General features: G+C 39.6%; 1 protein-coding gene across 1 annotated transcript in view; it reads right to left on the bottom strand.

Annotated features, from left to right (window-relative positions):
• Nucleotides 1-23,535, bottom strand: part of Shroom4 (shroom family member 4) — a 203,887-nt gene that overhangs the window by 94,131 nt on the left and 86,221 nt on the right. Inside the window, exon 2 of the mRNA XM_075957514.1 lies at nt 3,531-3,682. Coding sequence (XP_075813629.1) covers nt 3,531-3,682 — 152 coding nt within the window. The remainder of the gene's footprint in view (nt 1-3,530; nt 3,683-23,535) is intronic.

Genomic DNA, 23,535 nt, shown 5'->3' with positions numbered 1-23,535 from the left:
CTGGATTGATTTTTTTTTTAAATCCATGAAGGTACAATGTTGGGTGGGTATGGAATGGAGGCTTGGAATAAATGGGGAAGAGGATGAATATAATCAAATTACAATGCACGAAACTCTTCAATAATTAACAAAATATTCGAATTTGCTTATGAATATGTCTTTAATATGGTTAAACATTCTATCCATTTAAACCTTTTGAACACAGCCTGGTTCTATGGCTCTTATTTTTAATTTTTTTTCAAGTAGAAAAGTGACCTGTTCAGATGCTTTTTTTGAAGCATGGATTGATTGGAAAGAGATAAAGCTGAATGCTGAGAAGCCAGTGGGAAGGCTCTCAAAATAGTACAGGTGAGAAATCAAGAGTGATTGAATTGAGATAAACTAACAGAGATTTAGGGCAGGTTAGACATGTCAAGGCTTGAAATTACTTGGACTAGAGGGCGAGGCAAGAGGTGGCTTGACAATGACACCTTGATTTCTGGCTTAGTTACCATTATTTAAAGGGCAATCAATATCGCGCTGGGGATTTGCTTCAGAGGTAAAGTGCTTCCCTAGAATGTACAAGGATCTGGGTTTGATCCCTGGAAGTGAGCACCTGCACACACACACACAGAGAGAGAAAGAGAAAGAGAGAGAGAGAGAGAGAGAGAGAGAGAGAGAGAGAGAGAGAGAGAGAGAGAGAGAGAGAGAAGCTGGGGATTGGGTTTTCAGAATAAGCCATTTTCGAAGGTCTCTTTGTATGTCCATCTTCAAAGGACTTAAGTCAAGACCTAAAGTCCAGTATTGGAACTTTGTCAGTGATTTATGTAAACCAAGGTCCTTTCACTTGTGTCTAAGAAAATAGGATGAACACTTATAAACTATAAGCATATCACACTTCTTTTATGTGTTAATTTATGAAGAACAGAGACCGTTTTCATAAGATGGAGGGAAAATTGGGACTAAGCATGAAGGAACTAACTTCCCCAGTAGTCCATAGGGAAGGTTAAGCTTTCCACAAGAGGGCAGCATCATCTCATAATTATGCATGGAATGCCTCAAGTAATAAGGGCTGAAGTGGGGGTGCTGAAAAGGTAGAAAATGTAGGTCCTGGGTGCCATAGATCCTTTTACCCCATAAAAACCAAAGGTCCCTGCTATCTCCAAGACTGTAGTTAGAGCCACTCCTAAGTGATGTTTTGTAATGGCAGTATTGCTATAGTAGAGAAAGAAGAGAGGGTGAGTGGTTAAAACCACAGCATCTTCACATCCCTTTGTGGAACTAAACTCAGAAACTTGTCTGACAGTATTCACACTCTAAAGTGCCTCTGTCTTTCTACAATCAGAATTTCACCAAGAGCCATGTTTTCTGTTTAAATATTTGCCACCCCCAATTGGTTTCCCAGCAAATCATACTCCCCAGACTAGGGTACAATGCACATTACAGTTCTAATGCATTTCCCTTCTGACAGTGTTTGGCTACTCCAGTTAGGCTTCGTTTATACCTCAGAGAAGGGAATGGACTGAAATTCCCCAATACACCATTATGCATCTATGACCAAACCACCTTGACCTTGGAAGCCAAGCTCGATCAAGTTTGGCTAGTACTTGTAAAGAGGAATTTTATGTAAATTAAATTATTTGATCCTCATAATAATAACACTATTCAAGCAATTACCATTTCTATGCGATAGAGCCAAGGAGTAGCACTTTTACCAAGTGAACCCTCCATGAAGTCTTACTTAGAATATAAATCATAACAATTCAAAGTGGTGAAGATGTAGATCAATGGCAGAGTACTTGACTAGCATACTCAAGGCCTTGGAGTCCATCCCTAGCATATGAAAAACAACCCTTCATATAAAATGAAATCAGTGACAATATAGCTGTTATATAGTACAAGGCACTACTTACCATGATGCCTATATCTGGAAAGGCATGGCTTAATACTAGGTACCAGAAGATCATGCAATAAACCAATGGAATTCTATATAATCTGCCCCATGTAATTCCAAACTGTTATGTTTTAGGGAAAGATTGTTTGGATAAATTGTTTGAATGTTACATGAGATCAATAGAAGAATTTATGATAGCTCTCCTTCTGGCTTGGTTGCTGGAGGGTCATCAAGATAGGAAGCTTTGGTGAAGAATAAATGTGTTAGGCTTGGAGCAACCTATTGTACTTGAAACGCTATAGGCACATCTAAATATAAATGTCCAAGAGGAAACAGGCTATATCGTTTGGGACAGAAGAGTCAGAATCATCCATATATTGATATAAATTGAAACAGGAAGAGCCAGTGATATTGTTCATATTATAATTTCTGTATTATGATGATATCAGAAAAGGTAGAACTTCTGAAAACGAAATGTTTAAGGCATGGTCAAAGTGATAATCAAGTAACAAAGAAGACTGGTTAAAACATGGGCAAAAAGGAAGAAGACACAGAAGTAAACAGAGCTCAGATGTGAGGACACTTGTCTAGCTAGCATCAGGAGGGCCTGCTATCCATCCCCAGGACCACAATAAAAAATGTGTGTATGTGTGTGTGTGTCTATCTTCATAAATACATAAACACAACCTGTCAAGTCCATATAGTGTTATTTGCATGTCTATCTTTTTGGGACTGACCATTTGATATTGGATAACCGATTAGTGTTATTCCTGGGGAAGGCTGTTTCTCCTGCTCTCAATGAAAACAATTAAAGAAAAAGAGACCATGAATTTGAAAGCAAACAAGGGGAGAAGGTTTAGAGGGAGGAGAAAGAGGACAAAAGTGATGAAATTACATTATAATCTCAAAAAACAAAGAAAAAATTTAAAAAGGGTAACATTGACATGACTACACCCAATAATGTCCCTGCCCTTCCTTTTGCCTGTGTAATTCCATTTAGCCAAAATCTATCTATTTCTGATGGTTTATTTTTCTAATTCTATCTACTCTTTAGCTCAAATTTTACCTCCTCTTTTGAATGTAACTCTATTGAATTTCCTTTTTCTCTTTAATTAGCAATTTCTGTCTAAGCAATCTATTTAACAAGCACAAGGAACTCTGTGAAACCTTTCATTGCTTCTTTATATTATTAATTTTTTGTTGACACATACATGCTTTTTTTCATGTGTGAAACCATACAAGGGTAACATTTCTGACTTGGAGCTTGCTATAGCCTCCAAAGAGCCTACCATGGCTGGCAGTCGGATTCTTTTACATCTCTGTTGATATGTGATGATTGAACAATAACTGTTATGACAGAGGAGACAAAAAAAACCTTAGGTTACATAGACCTTTATATGTTTTTAGTCATTGAGTTCTCAGAATAGCGAGTAAATTGAGTTCTGAAGAAGCATTTATCTGAAGGGGTAGGTATACTGAGTATATGACAGTGTCAAAATACGAACCAACAGCCCTTTGACCATTCTCCTTTAGTTGTCGGCACAATTCTGTCCCCATGAACTACCTCTCTTGTTGATGATAATGATACAGATGGCACTTTATGGAGGCTTTATTGTCAATCAAGCACTTTTCAATGGCCTCAGCACCTGTACCTTACCTCCTGACAATCAGCTTGAGGATCCTGAAGGAGCCTTTGATAAGGATGAGGGCCTCTTGGCGGGAGCCATACAATGGAGTGCCATTGATATTCACCAGCTCATCACCAGTCCGCATCTTCTGGGACAAGGCTGCCTTGCCTCCATCTTCAATCTGTGTTGCAGAGAACAAAACAGAAAGCGGGTCGTGAGGGGACTTCTGCCCTATAATTTTCTTTTCTGACTTCTCCCAACCTTGTAGCCACAAGTAGGAGTAGGAAAGTGTTGCATACAGCTTCAAGAGTAGCTGAGGAGTTGATCACAGGCCATGGTCACGAAGGCAGAGCTTGAACGAGCTCTTGAGAAAGGAGGCAACAAGAAATAAGGCAACTCCTCCCTAAAGATAGCACTTCTATAAAAGAAAGCGATGCTTAAAAGAAAGTCTATTGTGTTGCTGAAGAAGCCCTATGGTATCGCAAACTGTGCACACAAATTAGAGCCAGAAGAGCGCCATCAAAAGTGGACAAATCTTTCCGTCCTTTTGGACGGGCTTTGGAGTCTGACAAAGCTGGGTTTGGATTTTGACTCTACTACTTTCTAGCTGGGAGATCCTGAAAAATATACCTAACACTTTAGAATTAAATTGCCTTTCATGCAAACCGTGGCTAACAAAAGCACCCACCTCACAGGATAGCTAGGTCACCTTTTTGGGAGCTCTGAGTCCTTAGCTCAGTATGAGTTCTGATTCTTATAACAAGGAGACTGATATTGAAAACTTTGATGGTGACTTCCAGTTCAATATTCTGTAGTCAGAATCCCCAATTCTAAACATATGAAGTAAGGACAAAGCTATTGTTTCTTCACTACATTCCTAGCATAGTACTTGCCAATGCACATTCAGAAAAAGCTGGGGATGTGTTATTAATCCACCACAATCTAAACATTCTCAATATGATCAGAGTAATCTTGGCAAAAATGTTTTCAGGCTGCGGTACTCTGAAAACAAAAGTACAAGCAATAGCCACTGGGGTAGATAAAAGTCAAGCAGAATGGCCCCAAAGACCCAAGTTTACAGGAAAGTTTGTACATAATATTCCACTTAACATAAAAGTGAATTCTACCTGTTAGAGTATTAATTCTATCTAGAGTAATGGGGTCGTCTCATCCATCATTAACCTATTCCCCAAGCACTTAATGTCTTTTAGCATGCACAGAACAACAAACCCACTAAGTGGTAGAGATACACAAATAAACAAAGCTCTTAGCTCCTAGTCCCAGAAGGGAAATACTGTCTAAATTTTATATGCCCTCCTGAGACGATCATGTTAAATAAAAATCCAGCCCACCCACATTAAGTGTTTTGGGTAATATGTGAAGTAAGAATGATCAAATCATCCAATTCTCATGGGAATGAAGCTTCTAAGTGAGTTATCACTGAGGGCTGACCCTTACGGAGGCTACACTGAGACTGCTTTTCTGCTCTTAGCACACTCCCTGAAGCCCACACCATCAAAGTCAGAATATTGTTTTTGGGATAGGTAGGATCTTTTGAGATCAAAGAAAAATATCAATTCAGGATTTTTAAACACCATTAAATAAATTGAAATTCTGGGTAAATTACAGATTTATCAAGTATATTGCTGCTAACCCAACATTTAAAAAAAAATTAACCTCTAAGAAATCACAGCCTAGCCAGTTGACTCTCTCTCTCTCTCTCTCTCTCTCTCTCTCTCTCTCTCTCTCTCTCTCTCTCTCTCTCAATCTCTCTCTCTCTCTCTCTCTCTCTCTCTCTCTCTCTCTCTCTCTCACACACACACACACACACACACACTTTTTCCAGTGTCTGGGCACCTATTCAAGATAAAACAACCTAATAATGGCAAATGGGAAATAACTCTCAGCAAATTAATTAGGATTATACTTTTGTTTCCATCGTCATTAGCATTACTGCCCCATAGACACTACTGCCTGCCTTAAAATATTACCTACTTACCCACATGCAATGATGATGCATACAAGTGAAGGGAAGGCAGAAGAATCAGGAGTTCGAAGTCAGTCTGGGCTATGTGAGATGCTGTTTCAAAAACTACAGCACCAGCAACAATAATATTAATGGGAAAATCGAAGTAAAGCACTGTAGTTGCTTTTCAGAAAATCAGTTTGAATGACTCATTCTGGCTTCCATGAGAGGCCCTTAACTTTCTGACAGTTAACAAGTAACCATAAAGAGGACTAATTAATGAATGCTCATCGTTTTTTTTCCCACTGATGCACATTAGTCTTAATTAACCCTACACATTTTGTATTCGTACAGCTCAATTATCCATATTACTGCTACCCATAGAAAGTGGTTTCTTCCACATATATTGGTGTTAAGTAGAATCTCTGGTTAAGTATTCAGTTATATCAAAAAGATGCTTGTTCATTCCAGGTCACAAGATAAACAACAACAACGAAAACCTTTTAAACTAAAATGCTTAATTAATGCTACTCCAGTCAAAGCCTTCACACTGCTACTTTAGCTGCCATTTTCTGCATTTATGTAAAGACTATTTGTTTTTGAACTATAGCTGTAGGTCAATTGCCCCTTTTTGTAGTCCACATCTCTTCTGAGTCACCAGCAGATTAGTCCTCAGAACAGATGTGTTGACTGTAGTAAGGTCACTCTAGTAAAAGTATGAAGATGCTCAGATAAGAAACAAGTGATTTTTTTGTTACTTAGCACAATCCAGAACCCAAATATATTCAGATAAGGAAATACGGTTCCATTTGATTGACAATCCATTGAAGTAAATGTCAAACCAATCACTCTGTAGAGGCAGGGTATTTATTTATTGGACTGTATAACTAACTTCTTACCCATCAGGACTTTTTGGGTTGTTTTGTATTAATGTTTCTCCCCTATACTCTATCTCCTTCCTGCTCCATATCTGATTTTTCCATTTATTATTTGGCCTTTTGACAGCTAGACTTCCAAGTCAGTAGCTAAAATGCACATTTGTTTATAAAAAACACTTGCTAATGTTCTTCGTAAGGTAAAGAAAGAATAAAGAAGAGGAAGACTAGAGAGGAAAGTCAGCAACACAGAGGACAAATTCATCACAATAGATGAGAAAATCAGCAACCTATTTGAAAAAGTCAGCAAGGAAATTGATATTTTAGATGAAAAAATAGAAATATTAAAAATAAAAAGCTCAAGCAACCAAATAAAAAACACAGTAGAAAGCAGCATGGATAGACTCCATCAAGCTGAAGAAAATATATCAGAGATAAAGCAATACTACACTCAAACACCAGTGAGGAGAAAAAGAGATCAAAATGAGCACAATAATCCAGAAATCCAGGACATAATCAAAATACCAAACCTATGAATCCATGGAATTGATCTGGAACTAACCTGGAAGCCCCTTTCTGAAGGCTACCTCTCCATTTACCCAAAGATGCTATGCAAGCTGCCAAGGGAGAAAACCAGTCAATATTCCCTACACAGCTGTGAAGTCCGGGAACCACAACATTGACCAAATGTCAAGATGTCCCTAGTGGTGCAGTAGTGGCATTTATATTTTGGGAATAATCAGCGACTATTTAATTGGACTAACGGTTTGATCCACAGGAGAGAATTTATGCCTGGCATTGTAAACTTCTAATTACCCATGGTTAGTGAGGTTATGGACCATGGAGGAGAACTTACTACTACAAATTTCTTAAACCAGTATAATTTATAACTGTATTCTAAAGACTTATGCGCACGCGCGCGCGTGCGTGTGTGTGTGTGTGTGTGTGTGTGTGTGTGTGTGTGCTTGTAACTCTCACCCAACATTAATGAAGCTTTTCTTTTTGCAGCAGATGGAGGGGAACTAGTACAGTAACTTACAATTGGTTAAAATTTAGAGAATAGCTGGCTGTGAGTGCCCATCCCAAATTGACACATCTAAAATGCACAACCCCTATACCTAAGGCAGATGAAGGAAACTTTAAGAGCCAGGGGATGAGATAATGTCTTCTACACATGACAGGGAAGCTGCACCCATGAAACCTTAGCAATAAAGTCACATACACCAGACTTGCATTATGACATCACCAGTGGGCATGCCAGCTTAGATGGCTGGAAGCTCACAAGCTCTCACCCCTAGATGAAGAGCTATAGAAAATGAATGATTGCTGAGAAAAGGAGAATCAGCGTTCTCCAGGGATGAGCTTCCTAATGTGTTAGCCAATCCTTAGTGATCAACCAGAAACACATGCACATATGAGCAGTGCTAAATAGACTCAGCAGTACCTGAAGGTAGATAGATAGATAGATAGATAGATAGATAGATAGATAGATAGATAGAGACAGACAGACAGACAGACAGACAGACAGACAGACAGAAAGATAAATAGATGGATGGATAGATGGTAAATAGGATAGGATAGATTTAGATTATATATATTTAGCAATAATAATTTAAAAGGATGTCAATAATTAGAGAGGGAGTAGGGGAACATGGGAGGGGTAAGAAGGGGAGAAAAATGGAAAGGATGCAAATACAGTATTCATGTTTGGAATTCTCAAAATTAAATAAAAATAAAATAAAATCTCCTAAAACGTAGAAAGCAAATAAACAGTATTAAAAGCTACATGAGGGGAAAGGATAACTCTCCAACAAAAGCAGAAGTAGCAGAATAACATCAGCTCTCTTGTCAGACATGCCTAAACGGAAAAAGCAGGAGATGACTTATTCCAAATACTGAAAGCAACTAACAACTAAGAATGTTATATTCAGCAAATTTCTCATTCAAAATTGATGGAAAAATAAGGACACCAAGACAATCACAAGCCAAGGCTGTTTATGACAACCAGGGCAGTGCTTCAAAAGATACCAAAAGAAATATTAAACACAGAGAAAGAATTAGTTTCATGAGAGAGATAAACAAACAAACAAACAAAAACGGTGAGCTAGGTAAGACTCTATCACATCCAACACAGTAAATCAGCAAAACCCTAACACTAATGCATGAGAAAGTAGAGAGAAAACAATAATCCAGGCAACCAGAAATGTAATCATCAAAATAATAGGAATTAGTACATATCTCAGTAATAGCCTTAATTATAAATGCTCTTCAATCACCAACAAGGAGACACAGACAGGCTCACTGGACTTAGAAACAAAACTAGACAGAACCAGCTCTTATCTCGAAGAAAAACATCAGGAGTAAAGACACCCATACACTGAGAATCAAAGGATGGAAGTCAATCTATCACATAATTAGAAGCTGAAACAAGTTGGGGCATCTATTCTGCTATTTGATAAAGTCAGCTTCAAAATTAGAAGAAATAAAAGACCACTACATATTAATAAAGGGAACAACAGTTCATTAAGAGGCAGTAATTATCAATGTGATGTGACTATGATAACCTCTGCTTTCTATTCTTAAAATATGGGTAATTTTAGGCGTCAAATGAAACTTTCTTGGTCAGTTCTCCAAGATTCTGGCCAAATTATCAGACCATAATCCTTACTCCACCAGTTTGTTCACATTTTTAAGAAGGTAAAAATGCCTGTTAGTTGATACACTGTTTCTGCAAACAAACAGAAAAGATTAATATAAATATTACACATATCTCATATATATATGTATATATCCTATATATAAAGATAAATACAATATTAAGATACATATCTTTCAAAGATGCTAAGACGTTATTTACGGGATATCTCATCTTTGAAAGACATTCAAATTTTTAATAACACCCAAACACATGTTCAGCATTCTGTTGTGTTTTGGAAGATCAGTACAATGAAATGTAGAGATGAGGATATGCTGGCTTTGGCAAGTTCAACTATTAAGAAATATGCTCACCAAAGACAGACAAAGTCCTCGCTCCTTCTGAAATTGAGTGTGATATCATAAGCAGACTCAGATTGTGGACTGTTTCTGATCTTCCCCCTCTTCACTGATGCTATCTGTTAAAATCTCTTCATGCTAAAAGAAATTAATCAGGGTGCCCTGAAAAAAGCAGATGTGGGCTTTGAAACCTCTGCAATCTCTTTGCCATGGCTTTCAACACTTTGATTCTAGTTTATAGACACTGTCTACCTTAGCTTGTCTCTCATATACCTCTCAATCATCAAAATAAAACAGCCTAGGGGAAAAAGTTCTTTTGTACCTAATTTCATCTTCCATGTTATCCCATAAAGACAAATAAAAAATAAATCTGTCTTTTTTTTCTGTGTGGCAAAATTTTAATTTTAAAAATTAAACATAATTATTTTACATCTAGATACACTGTATACAAACTAACCAACAGAACACACAAGAAAATGTACAGACAAAAATCTGCTTTTACATACATGTTAATTCTAAAACAATAGCCAGTTTAAAATATGTAAGAAGTGCTATTTTAAAGCCATAATACACATATATATATATATGTATATATATGGAGATATATGTATATGTATATATGGAGATATATATTTATATATACCTCTGAAGTAAGGAAACAGATACCAGGGGAAAAGTCATTCTTGGCCTTTGCCAGCTAAGAAGCAGATAATCTAATCCTATAAGGAGCTGCCCTGTGGATCTGACCCAATGACTCCCCTGATTCATAGTCAATGGAATTCTGATGTGGCCAGTGGTGTCATCTATCCCTAAGGACAACACCATCCTCCCCAGCTGCTTAATCACCACCTAGTTTACAAAGCCTCACAACAAAAAACTTCAAAGTTCTGAAACATTACATCTCCCCAGAGATTAGCCCAAGTCAAATTCCCAGCATCTTTGCCAAAACCTCAGTCAGCCCAGAGCCAAGATCAGCTTTAGGAATTAGGTGATAAGAATGGGGCAAGGCATTTAAAAGCAGTGACCCTGCATCAGCAACCAAAAGTGAGAATGGTTTTGTTCCTGCCAATGCAGATGGTCCTACTCTCTCCATGGCCAGGTAAGATAAGTCAAGCATGACTGCACTGGGATGAATTTAGGGTCTCTTCCATTATTCGCAGGCATGCTCACTGGGGTCTTTTTGCACTTTATTAATTCAAGCCTTTTACTTAGGATAAAGTCTTTTGCTGATATTAATGTTATGGAATATGCATTATATTATCTATAAATAAAATCTTTTATATTGGGTATGTAAACTGAAAAAAATACAGATAATTTTTATCTGTATATAATAATATATGTGTATTTTAATTTATTATTAATATTTATTTAATATTTTAATTAATTTAATATTTTATCTGCATATAATAATAGTATAATATTCTATACTAAAAAATATGGACCATAGAGAGTTTTAAAAACTGAATATTGTAGAGGAATACATAGGAATATATTTTGTGACCTTGAAGTGGGAAGAGGCTTCTTGGTCAGGATACAAAAGTCAAAAACCACAAAAGAAACCAAAAATTGTATTTCATCAAAGGTGACGTTGAGTAAAGTAAAACGACAAACCACAGCTGGAAAAATATTCATAACATGTATCTGACAAAGAAGTAGTGGGGAATATCTGGGAAAATATGGCCAAAACATATTGCCTGAAATTTTTAAATAAAAAGACTAGAATATATTATATATTTAGAATACTGAAAACTGCAACAAACAGCCAACTAACTGGCAAAATATCTGAGCATGCTCTGAGCAAGCACTCTACTAAATGAGAGAGTCAGATGCCAAAAAAGCAGAGGAAAATGTGTTCACTATAACGTTTGATCTTGGAAATGTAATCTTAAATCATAGAAAAATATCTCCACATATTCTCTAGGATGGCAAAAAATTAAAAGACTGAAAAATACTAGCCTCTGAAAAGAATAAGAATCAATTTGAACTCTCAATAATGCTAGCAGGAATCCACAATTAAATAACTACTTTAGAAACTCCTTCGTCGTAGAAATACCTGAGGGAAAATGTATGGGCTCATAAAAATTTGCCTATTCTCAACAAAGGAAAATGGGGAATAACCTAGAAGTGCATCAGTACATATATTTACACAAAACAGCAATAAAACACGTGCATCTCAGGAACATCATACTGCATTAAGATAAAGAGACAATTCTGTTACATGATTCCATGTGACAGTCAGGAAACAGTAAAAGGTAATCAGTGGGGGCTAGAGAGATGGGCCAGTGGTTAAGAGTGCTTACTAGTCTTAGAGAAGATGCAAGTTTGGTTCCCAGTACCCACTTCAGGTGGTTCACAACTACCTGGAACTCCAGCTCCAGGGAATCCAATGCTTTTGTCTGACCTCTACAGGTAGCTGTACCCACACGCATATACACATACTCACACAAAGACACACATGCATAATTAAAACTAAAAAACAATGAATAATGATTACTTTGAAAATTAACTATGTGAAGGGGGTGTTAGAAATGTTATACATAACCATCTAACTGTTGATTATATGAAGATATATATTCTTAACATTTATTGAAACTGTATATAAATCAGTCCTTAATTTTCAAGAAAAAAACCAAATATTTCTAAAGTAAGCAGCTTATATTGCTGCAAGGCAAACCATTTTGTATTAATGGTCAGCTTCCATAATAGGGCTTTACTGTATGAATTGACACATTCCATAATTCTCTCTGTTTTAAGAGAGTTTTCATCCACATTTGCCCCTAGGGTTGATACTTCCAGTAGGAAATAAAAACAAGGATCAACACTTCATTTCCTTTACTTGCCTACTGGCAAAGGTCAAAGGTTTTGTTTGGTTTTACAGCTCCTGTCACCTTCTATTGGCATATCCTAAACATGGGACCAGTCCTTACTGATTGTCAGAGTCAGCGTCTGCTACTCTTCTTGTCTATCCCAGATATGTCTTTCTTATGGTCCAGGATTACTAACACCCATCCCTAGAAGTGTAACCTTATCAGGCCAAGGCACACAGCTATCTAAGTCTTCCCAGGTATCAATACTGGCCTTTCACTGGATTGCCCATGATTCTTGGCTATTCATTGATGGAGGAAGGTCATTGGTTAAAAAAATAAAGAAACTGCTTGGCTGGCCCTCATAGGTTAGAACACAGGTGGGTGGAGAAAACAGAACAGAATGCTGGGAGGAAGAGGAAGTGAGCTCAGACTCCACAGCTCTCCTCTCAGGAGCAGACACCTCAGAAGAAACGCCATGCCCCACTCCCAGGCAGACACACGCGATGAAGTTCCGACCCAGGATGGACGTAGGCTAGAATGATGGATGTAGGCTAGAATCTTCCCGGTAAGACTGGTGCTCACAGATTATTAGAGATGGGTTGATCGGGATATCAGAATTAGCCAGTAAGGGCTAGAGCTAAAGGACCAAGCAGTGTTTAAATGAATACAATTTGTGTGTTGTTATTTCGGGGCATAAGCTAGTGAGGTGGCCGGGGTGCTGGGGACGCAGCCCCGCCACTCCTATTACTACAATTCATTATGATTGGAACTAAAGCAGTAGCCTCCTGTCTTCTAGAAGTAGTTGTTATCATTAGAGTTCACTCTAAACGTACACGATCAGCTCCTCTATAGGCTAAAACTGACTGGGATAAAACAGGATCTCTAAATGCCCTCTAATATGAGGAGAGCATGAGCATAAGCCTATGAGACCAAAGGACCAGCATTACTTTACATAGAATTCAGCATACAAACTCTGGGGGGCTTGGTATATAGCTCAATGGAAGAACAATTGTGTGACATACGTATGGCTCTGAGTACCAGCCCCAGGATCATAAAAAAAAAAACAGCAACAACAAGTCTATCCTGACATATCAACTCATAGGCATTTATGAATTCTACATAACTATCAAATGAAAACAAGAATATGTTTTAAAGTCTAACAGACTACTTAGAGATGGCAATAACACTGCTTGGATTAATGTAATATAATCTTTATTTCTACACTACCAACCTAATGTTAATATGAAAACTCTTAATTGACTTGATCAAAGCCTATTTTAAAATAGCTCTCTGGATGCACACAAAGGGAAATGACCTTCTGATCTAAAAGGATATGATTAACTATTTGGAATCTGAACTCTCTGCAAGCCAAGCTCACTGAATAGCTCAATGTTAGTTCTCTGAAGCCATTACTCATAACCTATTATGCAAAAAAAAGCCAAATGCAGTTTCTAAAGAGTGCACAAACCCAACATTAGTCATTTCTGACTGAAAAGAAAAAAGACTAATACATTAAACAGTCTTCGGGGGAGAGATTAAAGGCTGTCCATGGAAACCACTAGCCTGCTCTGCTAAGTGGGACCCACGTGATCATTTTTCTAGGTACCTAACCTTCTCCCCCAGATGTGGAAGGAGTAAAACGGAGCTTGTTTTCTATTTTCCAGAGCTGGGCATCTGTATTCCACGCCCAGACCATTGTTTACTCCCATCTGGGCTCTTTCCTTTCCTTAGCAATGATTTGAATCTCTGGTCTACCTGTATCCCTCTGGTCAGTGGGGAATGAAGACGAAAAGAATCATCTGACTTCCTCCCATCCCCTGCTGGGCTACCAAAGCAAAAGGCTCTCAGAAAAGCCGAGCAGTGGCAGGCATCTGTGTACAGTGTGAAGACAAGAGCGCAATATTCTTTATTTGCTTCAGGACAGATCTATCTTTAAATTAAACTGTCACACTTGCTGTTGCCTTCACAGAGAGCAGCAAATCTAGGAGCAAGTGAGCCATCACACTGTCGCTTCTGAGCTTCCTGTTCCCAGAGTGACGGTGAAATAACACACCATCCCTCTCCTGCTCAGTGAGATGTCTAAGGCATGGCTTATTCTTACAGCAGATAGCATTTTCTTTTTCGAAGGCCAGGATTAGCTTCGAGGAAAAAAAAAAATGAAAATGAAGGAGAAACCGATGGGCATGTTATGTCCAGATCTGTGGGGCCAGCCATTCCTTCAGCTTTTTTGGGTTAAGTTCAGACAAAAAGAGAGAAACCTATTTTTTTTAGCTCCCGTCCCTGCTTATTTGCATTTCTCTAACCTTAAGCTCAGAAGCAGAGCCTTGTCCCTTACCCAATAATGCTGGAGCGGCTCCGCCAGCAGACTCCACACACCTTGGCATGGGGTGTCTTCACAGGGAGGATCACTCTGGTAGTGTTTTATATCCCCCACCTGAAGAAAACTCAGTTAACCCCTCCTGAGCCACCCTTCCACTTGGCTCACTCTCCTGCTAAGGCATTTGAGATTGCTTAGTGTGCCTTCTCTAGTGTTCGCCTAGCTCTTCTGCTGTCTCACTCCTTCTTCCTGCGACTCCTGCAGATAAAGTTCAATTCACCATTAATATCTGCTATTCATGTTAACTATTTAAACCAGGCAGACTAAGAAATGATTCTTACAGTGTAAATAGCAGATCAGAAGCTCAACATGATCTCACTATGCACATTTTACTGAGTTCCTTTCATACAGTCCCAGCACACACACATACATACACACACACACACACAGAGAGAGAGAGAGAGAGAGAGAGAGAGAGAGAGAGAGAGAGGGAGGGAGGGAGGGAGGGAGGGAGAGAGAGAGAGAGAGGGAGAGGGAGAGGGAGAGGGAGAGGGAGATGGTCAGAATATTCCAGAATAAGCAGTATTTCCTTGAGGCAAATATTCCTTGAATTGCTTAAAGAATAAGTGTTAGATTTCTAATTGAACATGAAGAATGAAGCTTTTAAGGAGACTTAGGTGCACTGCAATAATACCTTGTGACAAGATAGGATTCTCCTTAGTTTAACATTCCAAGCCTTGGGATATCAGTGTAACACATAGATAAGCCTTTCCAAAGAAACTATGAACACGGAGAGATTCAACTACTCCCAGCGTCAGGAAATTCAAAGTACCATATATTCTACCTGTCTGTATACAGTCATTTCAACAGACTTTTTCAGTCTAGTATTTCTGGAAAAATTTAAAAGCAAACGCAGACCATGAGTATAAAGCAGATTTTCAGTTGAGTTAATTCTTAACCAATTCCTCTAGGCCCCTAAAAGTTGTGTTGGGAGGGTGGTTCTCCAATGTTTGAAGGGGAGTAGGCCCTAATCTGACATTATGTGACAATAGTGCCTATTTAAAGACCATTTGCTCAGTAGATTTAAAATTTTATACCTTAGTGAGTCTCACGTTGATGCCTTTATGAGGTTTTCCTATAAGCAAATTCACAGGTTAGAAACTAATCCTTTATCAAGCCACACTTCGCGGTTTGGGTTTAGAAAACACGGACACCATCTTTAAGTTACACTATCTAATATCTGCAGTGTGCATTTGACACTGATGGACAGTAAGTGAGAGTGAAGTTTTGTCAGGTCTGATCCGAATTACCTGTGGCTGCTGGGAATGATATGGAATTACACAGTATTTAATGGTTCTCTGGCAATTTGCCTTGGCCCGAAGCCAAGGGAGCTAATGCTTCAATCAAACTGCTCTCCCTACCCCCACACCAAGACACTGGCAGTTCCGGTCTGGATGTGCCTGGTTGAAGCTGCAGGGTTCCCTGGCCCTGTCTCCTCTTCGTCCTCCCGCTCTTCCTCCTCCTCGACCATTTGTATGCCATGACATATTAATGGCCTCCGCAGTTTTACAGAGACAAATTGCTTGGCTAGCAGTTATAACGAGAAGAGTTTTCGAGATTTGATTAAAACAGAAGAGCCAGCCGAGAAAAGGGGAGAAGAAATACCAGTTGGCTCTTGAGCTTTCTCCAGTCGCACCATGAGCTAGAACATTACCCTGACGGTCACGAGCCATGGGCTCCACATTGCAGCGCTACCTACAAAGCAGGCCTCCCGAACCTCACAGCCTAGGAACATATCTCGCCATGGGCAGGTAAGCCACCCAACAAAGACATTCGCAGCGTGTAACAAATTGCCATCTTCTGTTGTCGAAACTGAATGGCCTTCGGCTGGGATTCTGGCACAGATTGCTGTCATCACTTTGCATTAGGACAGTAGGAAAAGGCCAAGTATACAAAACCGAAAAAAAATTCCCCAATAAACTTGCAAAAGCACAATTTACAATCAGGAGATGCATCATTTCCTGCCCTGATTGTTCTCACCCATCCCCGTTCACCACCGACCCATCCTCCATTGCTTTTACAACTCCCAGTGGCGCTTCAGCGCTAGTCACTCTGGTTTCTAGGCAAAGGTGAGCCCTAGATCCTTTGTCTAACCTATTCTAAAGTCCCACTTACTGGCTCTACAAGGGAGAAAGCTCATTTAAAAAGACTAGCTGCCACAGTACCAGCAGGAGGGAGGGGCCAACCCCACAGGATTCCGACTCAGGCACTGATTGCTGCTAACTCCTTTCAGCTGCTAAGGAGAGGCCCTGTTGGGGGCGGCAGGAGAGGAAATGGGTTCCATGTACAGTCCGCCTTAAATTGCTCACAATTGTGTGCTTGCAAATAGCCCCCACGAAACATTGCACGTGCCTAGCGCAGGCCCTAAAGCTTTAGGCTGTACCGCACTTTTCGCCCAGATTGCCTGAGTCACTCTACTATAGCAAAGACGATTAAACAGTTGGCAAGTGAGATATGTGCAGGGAAGACGAGGGGGCTCCGAGGATAGTTAAAGCTGGGCCCGGAGAGGATGCTTTAAATATGACTTTAAGGCACAGAAAGGATTTAAAGGATTTAGAGGCGGAAGGCCAACTGTTCTCAATTTTGATTGAAAACGGGGTAGAGGGGAAAGATATTGAAATTGTAATAAGAGGACTTATGATGATAACAAGAAGGAAGAACTTCCTGCCAGGAAAGGTAGATAAATATTAGACAGAGTGGAGTGGCCAGTCAACGACAGCTATGGAATATTTGAAGTGCTTCTTCCAGCGGTAGAGGCGAGGAACAAAAGGCAGCTGAAAGCCCAAATTCAGGACCCTTCCAGTACCCAGACTTTTCTTCTCTGTAACATTTCAGAATCTTTAGAAGGGTCACCTACATTCCTGAGCGGGAAACAAGAGCAACAAGCAGCTCACTGCTGCTCCCAAATGTTCAAATTCACCCCAACTCTTTAGACATGTCTATGAGACAAGCGTGTACTCTGGTTCCACAATCAAAAGGGGGAAAGGGGGCTCACTTTTGACTTGCCAGGGCCCCTAGCCCATGCATATGGGAACAATATTTTCTGAGTCCAAAGCAGGATATGGTCTAACAATTATATTTATAGGGACGCAAGGACAGAGTATGTGAAATCAGAACTGTCCTGGGAGGTGTGGGCTGTATGATCTCCATAGCCACGCATTATCTCTTTCGGAGGGGTCTGACACTGGAGGGGGTTAAGGCAAACTGGACTGTGTTGTCTGCGGGGCTGCATTCTTTCTTTGTCTACAACCAAATCAGTTCGGACTGTGAAGAGAGCAGTACAAACTGAAATTCCTCCTGTGTACATTGCTGTGTGTCCTCCCCCACGCACAGCTGTGCAAAAGCCAAGGGCCTTGCCTGTTTCTCTTCATAGACAGCTCTGAAGGATATTAGAGAAGGGAAGAAATGTAACCTGAAATAAAAAAATCCCACTCATTCATTCATTTCCTAATTCCTTCCTTCCTGACAACAGTGGTTCTCAAAGAGTCGGCCCTACACCGGCAGTGCTACCGTCTCCTGGATGCTTGTCGGAAACGGAAATCAACCTCTCTAATGTTGACTGAATCCCAAATTGTGGGGCAGGGCCAGTGATGTGTTTTTTAATTCCTCTAGGTGATGATGAGTGCTACAGTGTGGAAAACCCCTGGATTAGACACTCTCTTGGGGATAATGACAATCAGCAATAATGTCATCAACCAAGAAATCCAAGCCACAGGCACGTTCACTAAGGATACGGATTAGCCAGCAATATCTCTGCTAATCTAGCCTATAATGTCTCCTCAAATCCCAGGATCATAGACTCATTTGACTCTTACCAAACTGTAGTTGGACACAAAGTTGACATTGGCAGGTTCTACCATTTGTAGACTAAAAGTAACTCAAAGAGTGAAGAACTGTCTCTTGTTTGAAGATTCCTAGATGTCTCCTCTTAACACCATTCCCTAAATAATACAATGTAACAACCATTTACACAGCATGTACAGTATGTTAGGTGGCCTGGGTAACTAGAAATGATTCTCAGTATTCAGGAGGAGACCCACAGGTTCTGTGCAAACACTATGCCTTTTATATAATGTATTTGGGTATCCCAAGATTTTTCGTATGTATTTGGAGGATTTCTGGAACTAATCCTTCATGGATACTGAAGAACAACTGTAATCAGAGGCTAGGTTTCAAGGTGATAGCTCAGCTAGTTCTCTCTAATAGTCCTTTTCAAATAAGCAAAGGGTTTCTCATCTAAATGCTACTCGGATATACATACACTACTCTTGAACATTCTGAGAATATATTAGCCATTTAGCCTCAATATGAATCTGAACATACTAAGGCTCACCCTACAAACTGAGCCAGGAATATTTCCTGTTTAGCAGCATTATGTTTTATTTTGAAACAGACATAGATAAAACGACAACCACTTAATGCTGGTCCTTAAACCTCACTAACATTAAATTACAATTAAACAATTATTGTTTCATCCTGATCTAAACTGATATATTTAATCATAATGTCTACTTAAACAGGAAAACAAAATGCTTCTGGGTGAATTAATGATTAAAGTGAAGGGCACTGAGTGACAAATCTTATTAAATGGCACCTGGTTCTCCTGAACAGTATCAGTTAGTAGACAAAAAAAGAGATCTAAGCACAGCCTTGTAGTTAATCAACTACTTCTGGCTGCCACGTAAGCTGCTGGTTCTGTTAAGAAAGTCACATAGCATAGTTAATTCAAATCAATGCATGAGAGGCAGAGGCCAGCCTGGTCTTCATTGCAAATCATACCAGGCCAACCAGGGTTACACAGTGAGAACTTGTTTTAAAAGAATCAACACATGGACATTTCTGGGGTGATGGTAGCATTTTATGTATTAGCAGAGATTTAGAGTACACATATGCACAGTATATCAAAACTCACCCTTTGATACATTCAGGATTTGTGTATTTCATTATACAGGAATTTTGCCTCAGAAGAGGAGAATTCTAAACATTGCACACGGGTAATACATATACTGAAGTTTTTGCGGGGACTAGCTCTTAACTTACTTAGAAATGTATCAGAAATAATAAAGCTACTAAGTGGAACAAATCAAATAGGTAAATAGATCTATGATGAATAAAGTGAACCATAGATTATTCAATAAAAACTCCAGTGCCAGGCATGAGAAACCTCCTCTCAAGTTGTTGGTCAAGGGAATTCGAAAGATCTACATAAAAATACAGGGTTTGGCTGTGACCTTAGTTGCTTCCCAGATATCGATAGTAAGTCCTTATTGAAGAAGACAGAGAAATTTATCTGAATTTGACCAAGGGACCTCCTCTCTGCGTACTAGCCCTCATAGTACTGAGAGGACTTATGCAAGCTGCCAAGGGAGAAGAGCAATCAGTAGTTCTATCCAGATGTAAAGTCTACAAACCACAACAGTGACCAGCATAAAAAGATATTCCAAAGGGTTCAGTGGTGGTACTTGTATCCAAGAGGTAACCAACAGTCACCTAATTGGATCCAAGATGTACTCAATATAAGGAAATTTATGTCGGGCACTGAAGATTTAGCCAGCTGTCTATGCCTGGTTGAGATCATGAATCTTAGAGAAGAACTTGCTACTCTCACTTCCCAAACCAACAAAGTATACAGTTTCTAGTTTCTAACTGTATTGTAAATACGTATTCTCTCTCTCCCTCCCTCCCTCCTCTCTCTCTCTCTCTCTCTCTCTCTCTCTCTCTCTCTCTCTCTCAGATTATACCCAATGCAGAATGCTTAATGAAGCAACTGAGTCTCAGTTCTTAAGCCACAAACCAGCATTGAAACTCAAAGACACATATGTACTCATTGGTCAGTCAGAATATAAGAGCTACCAGTGCCAAAGTCAGAATGACGATGAGCATGGCAGACCCACCACGGTCAGTATGGCTAGGTCTTGGTGGCTGGCCTTGGATCGCACTGGGGGAAGTGGATGACCTCCTCTGACTCTGCTGCTGGGTCCAGCGCTGTCAAGGGCTCATGGAGGTATTCTTAGGAACCACCGGATAGGTAGATTATAGTAAGGTTTCTCCAGATGGATATTGGGTTCCATACTAGGAAACGGTAAGAAAATCAATGTGCCGGCTGTAGCAGCCTGGAATGCTGTAGGTAAATGGCCTTGGGAATCATTTAGTGAAAAGGAGTGGCTTAAGTCTGATTCAGCGATAGTCTTTCCAGATGAATTGACTTTGGCCTTAAAACTAATTTATTATAGTAAATACATATTCTTATATCCACAGATAAATGAAGCTCTCACTCCCTCATCAAGGAAGTCTCTTTTTGTAGAAGATTGAGACCATTACAGAAAGCCACAACTGGTCCAAATGCAGAGATCAACTGACCCTGGGGTGTCCATTCCAAATTAACATATTTACCACATAACTTCAAGACATAAGGTTCAGAAAACATTATGGAATAAGGGGCACAAAGACCATAAGAGCCAGAGGACCACCTCCTACAGGTTGCCTCCTCGAGCCTCAGTAGGGGAGGAGGTGCCTAGTCCTGCTGCAACTTAATATACCTGGACTAGCTGATATCCATGGAAGCCTGCCTCTCTCTGAAGAGAAAGGAGGAGTGGATGACAAGGGAGTGGAGTTTGGGGGGAGAGACAAGGAGGAGAGGAGGGGAAACTGTGATAATGATGGAAAATTAATTAATAAAAAGATGATGAAAATATGTTGTATGAAACTCTCATATATATATATATAATATTTTATGTTTTAAAGGAAAGTATAGAAAGATGTTAACAGTAGATTCTAGGTGATAGGTGTTTGAGTATTTTATTTAAAATTCCTTCTCATTTTTATATATATTTGAAATTTTCTATTACAAAATATCAGAAATGAATCCAAAAGATGGAGACGACCACTTGGTTGAGTTATGAAACAGATCTTTCATTAATTTATTCATTCTAGAAATAGTACCGTGTGCTGCCTACCTCTTCGAATCCTGACTCCTTCATGTAGTACAACAGGGGGACGTCACCTCTCTGGAACCTGTTTATTTATCTAGTAAATTACCCATTTAGAAAACGGAGAGAAGGAGGTCTACCTCATAGAGAAGTTAGAATTGGAACAGCATGTAAATTCTGACCACTTAATGAGAGAGTGATCTGCTGAGTAGGGACCTTTGATTAAAATGCTTCTTATTTATCTCTTATGGGTTCCACAAGGTCATATCAACCTCGGGTTGAATGTTGAATACCTTTACTTTTTTAGAAATGCTTACAGACTGGGCCAAGCCTTTGGATTATGGTGTATGTACCACAAACCAAACAATTAAACTTACATTCAATCAAAGTTGGCTTGCAAACTTCTTGCAAAGAGGCAATCAGTGGAGGAAACTTTTAGAAAAAAAAAAGCTGCCCAGAAAATTTTAAGACAAAAATTGATGATCAAATATAGTCTAAGGTAGCTCTGCCTACAATCATTTGATCCGATGGCCAAAATGTTTACACCTTCGTTTGATCTAACTTTCTCCCATAGCTCCAGCACCATTTGCAGCTCAGCGCTGGTGTTCAATGGAATGGGACACTGTTATTCGGAAAACATATTCCTTGTTGGGTTCCTTTTTGGTTCATTTTCTGCAAGGATTCTCCTTGCATTCTTTCCCTTGATGTGAACCCCCTTAGTCACTAATTAATATGAGACAGGTGGACCATTCATACTTCTCCACAAATGGTCGGTCACCTTTGGCTTTAGTGAGTCCTCTGGCAGCTTTAAAGCAACAGGGAGGCTGGCTGTAATGTCCAAGAAAGCATGGTCACACTTTGGGGCCCAGGAAGCAACCTAACAACAATCAGGTGAGTACCAGTGTGGTAGTTTGAATGTTACTGGCCCCCAAAAGCTCATAGGGAATGGCAATACTAGGCACTGTGGCCTTGCTAAAATAGGTGTGACCTTGTTAGAGGAAGTGGGTCAGTGTGGAGGTGGGCTTTGAGGTCTTGTATATGCTCAAACTTTGCCCAATGACACAGTTCACTTCCTGTTGCCTGTGGATCAAGATGGACAACCCTCAGCTCCTGCTCCAGCACGATGTCTGCCTGCTCATTACCGTGTCCCACCATGATGAGAATGGATGAAACTTCTGAAACTGTAGGCCATCCCCAATTAAATGTTTTACCTTTATAGGAGTTGCCATGGTCATGGTGTTTCCTCACAGTAATAGAAACCCTAACTAAGACAACCAGTCTTAAAAGCACAGGAAGCAACAAGAACATGCATGCATACAGTCCAAGAAGCTGCTCAAAAGAGCACTTTATAAAACTGCTGTACAAAAGACTGCTGTGTAGCACAGGAAAACATGCCCCCAAAGCACAACCAACCTTTCCATGGTTCAAATCCAATTAGGTCATGAGTAAAGCATTTAAGGAGACAGAAGGCAACAAAGAAGGCTACATAAGGCAGTAATATCAAGCAAATCTTTGACACTGGGACTCAACATATAATTCAAGCTTGCTTTTGGAATCAGAGGCTACAAACAGTACCAGCAGCAGCCCGTAGACAGTATTCAGAACTCTCAGTACCCAGAGACACACCATTTGAAAACACAGACACGTTGCTGTATATGCACGGATTACTGACCATTTTAAATGGGCTTTTAACATTTTAAATATGATTTAATATACCGTACCTTAAGATAGCCATATCAGATAAATGCAATATCTAATGATAGGATCTATGAGACTATCACTAAACAATCTTTTCTGAAAACCGGGTACAGAGGCCCCAGCCAGTTCTCATGGACCTGTGCAGTTTCTAAAGTATATGCTACAGACAATCATGAGGTGACTTCAGAGGAACCTGTTCTGCCTGCAAGGGTCAGAGCACATCAATATTTTGAGACTCCAGTTACTGGGAAGCTTCGTTTGTAGACTGCTGATTAGGAGCTGCAGGGAGCCTTGGAGGTTCAAAACAGATGGCTAGGAGGAAAAAAATAATAGGAGCGAGAGTGTATTTGTCAACCACTAAGAGAGTAGATTTTATATATTCTACCAC

Source organism: Microtus pennsylvanicus, chromosome X (genome assembly GCF_037038515.1).
Source record: "Microtus pennsylvanicus isolate mMicPen1 chromosome X, mMicPen1.hap1, whole genome shotgun sequence".
Taxonomy (NCBI): domain Eukaryota; kingdom Metazoa; phylum Chordata; class Mammalia; order Rodentia; family Cricetidae; genus Microtus; species Microtus pennsylvanicus.
This window is presented reverse-complemented; position numbering and strand designations above follow the sequence as displayed.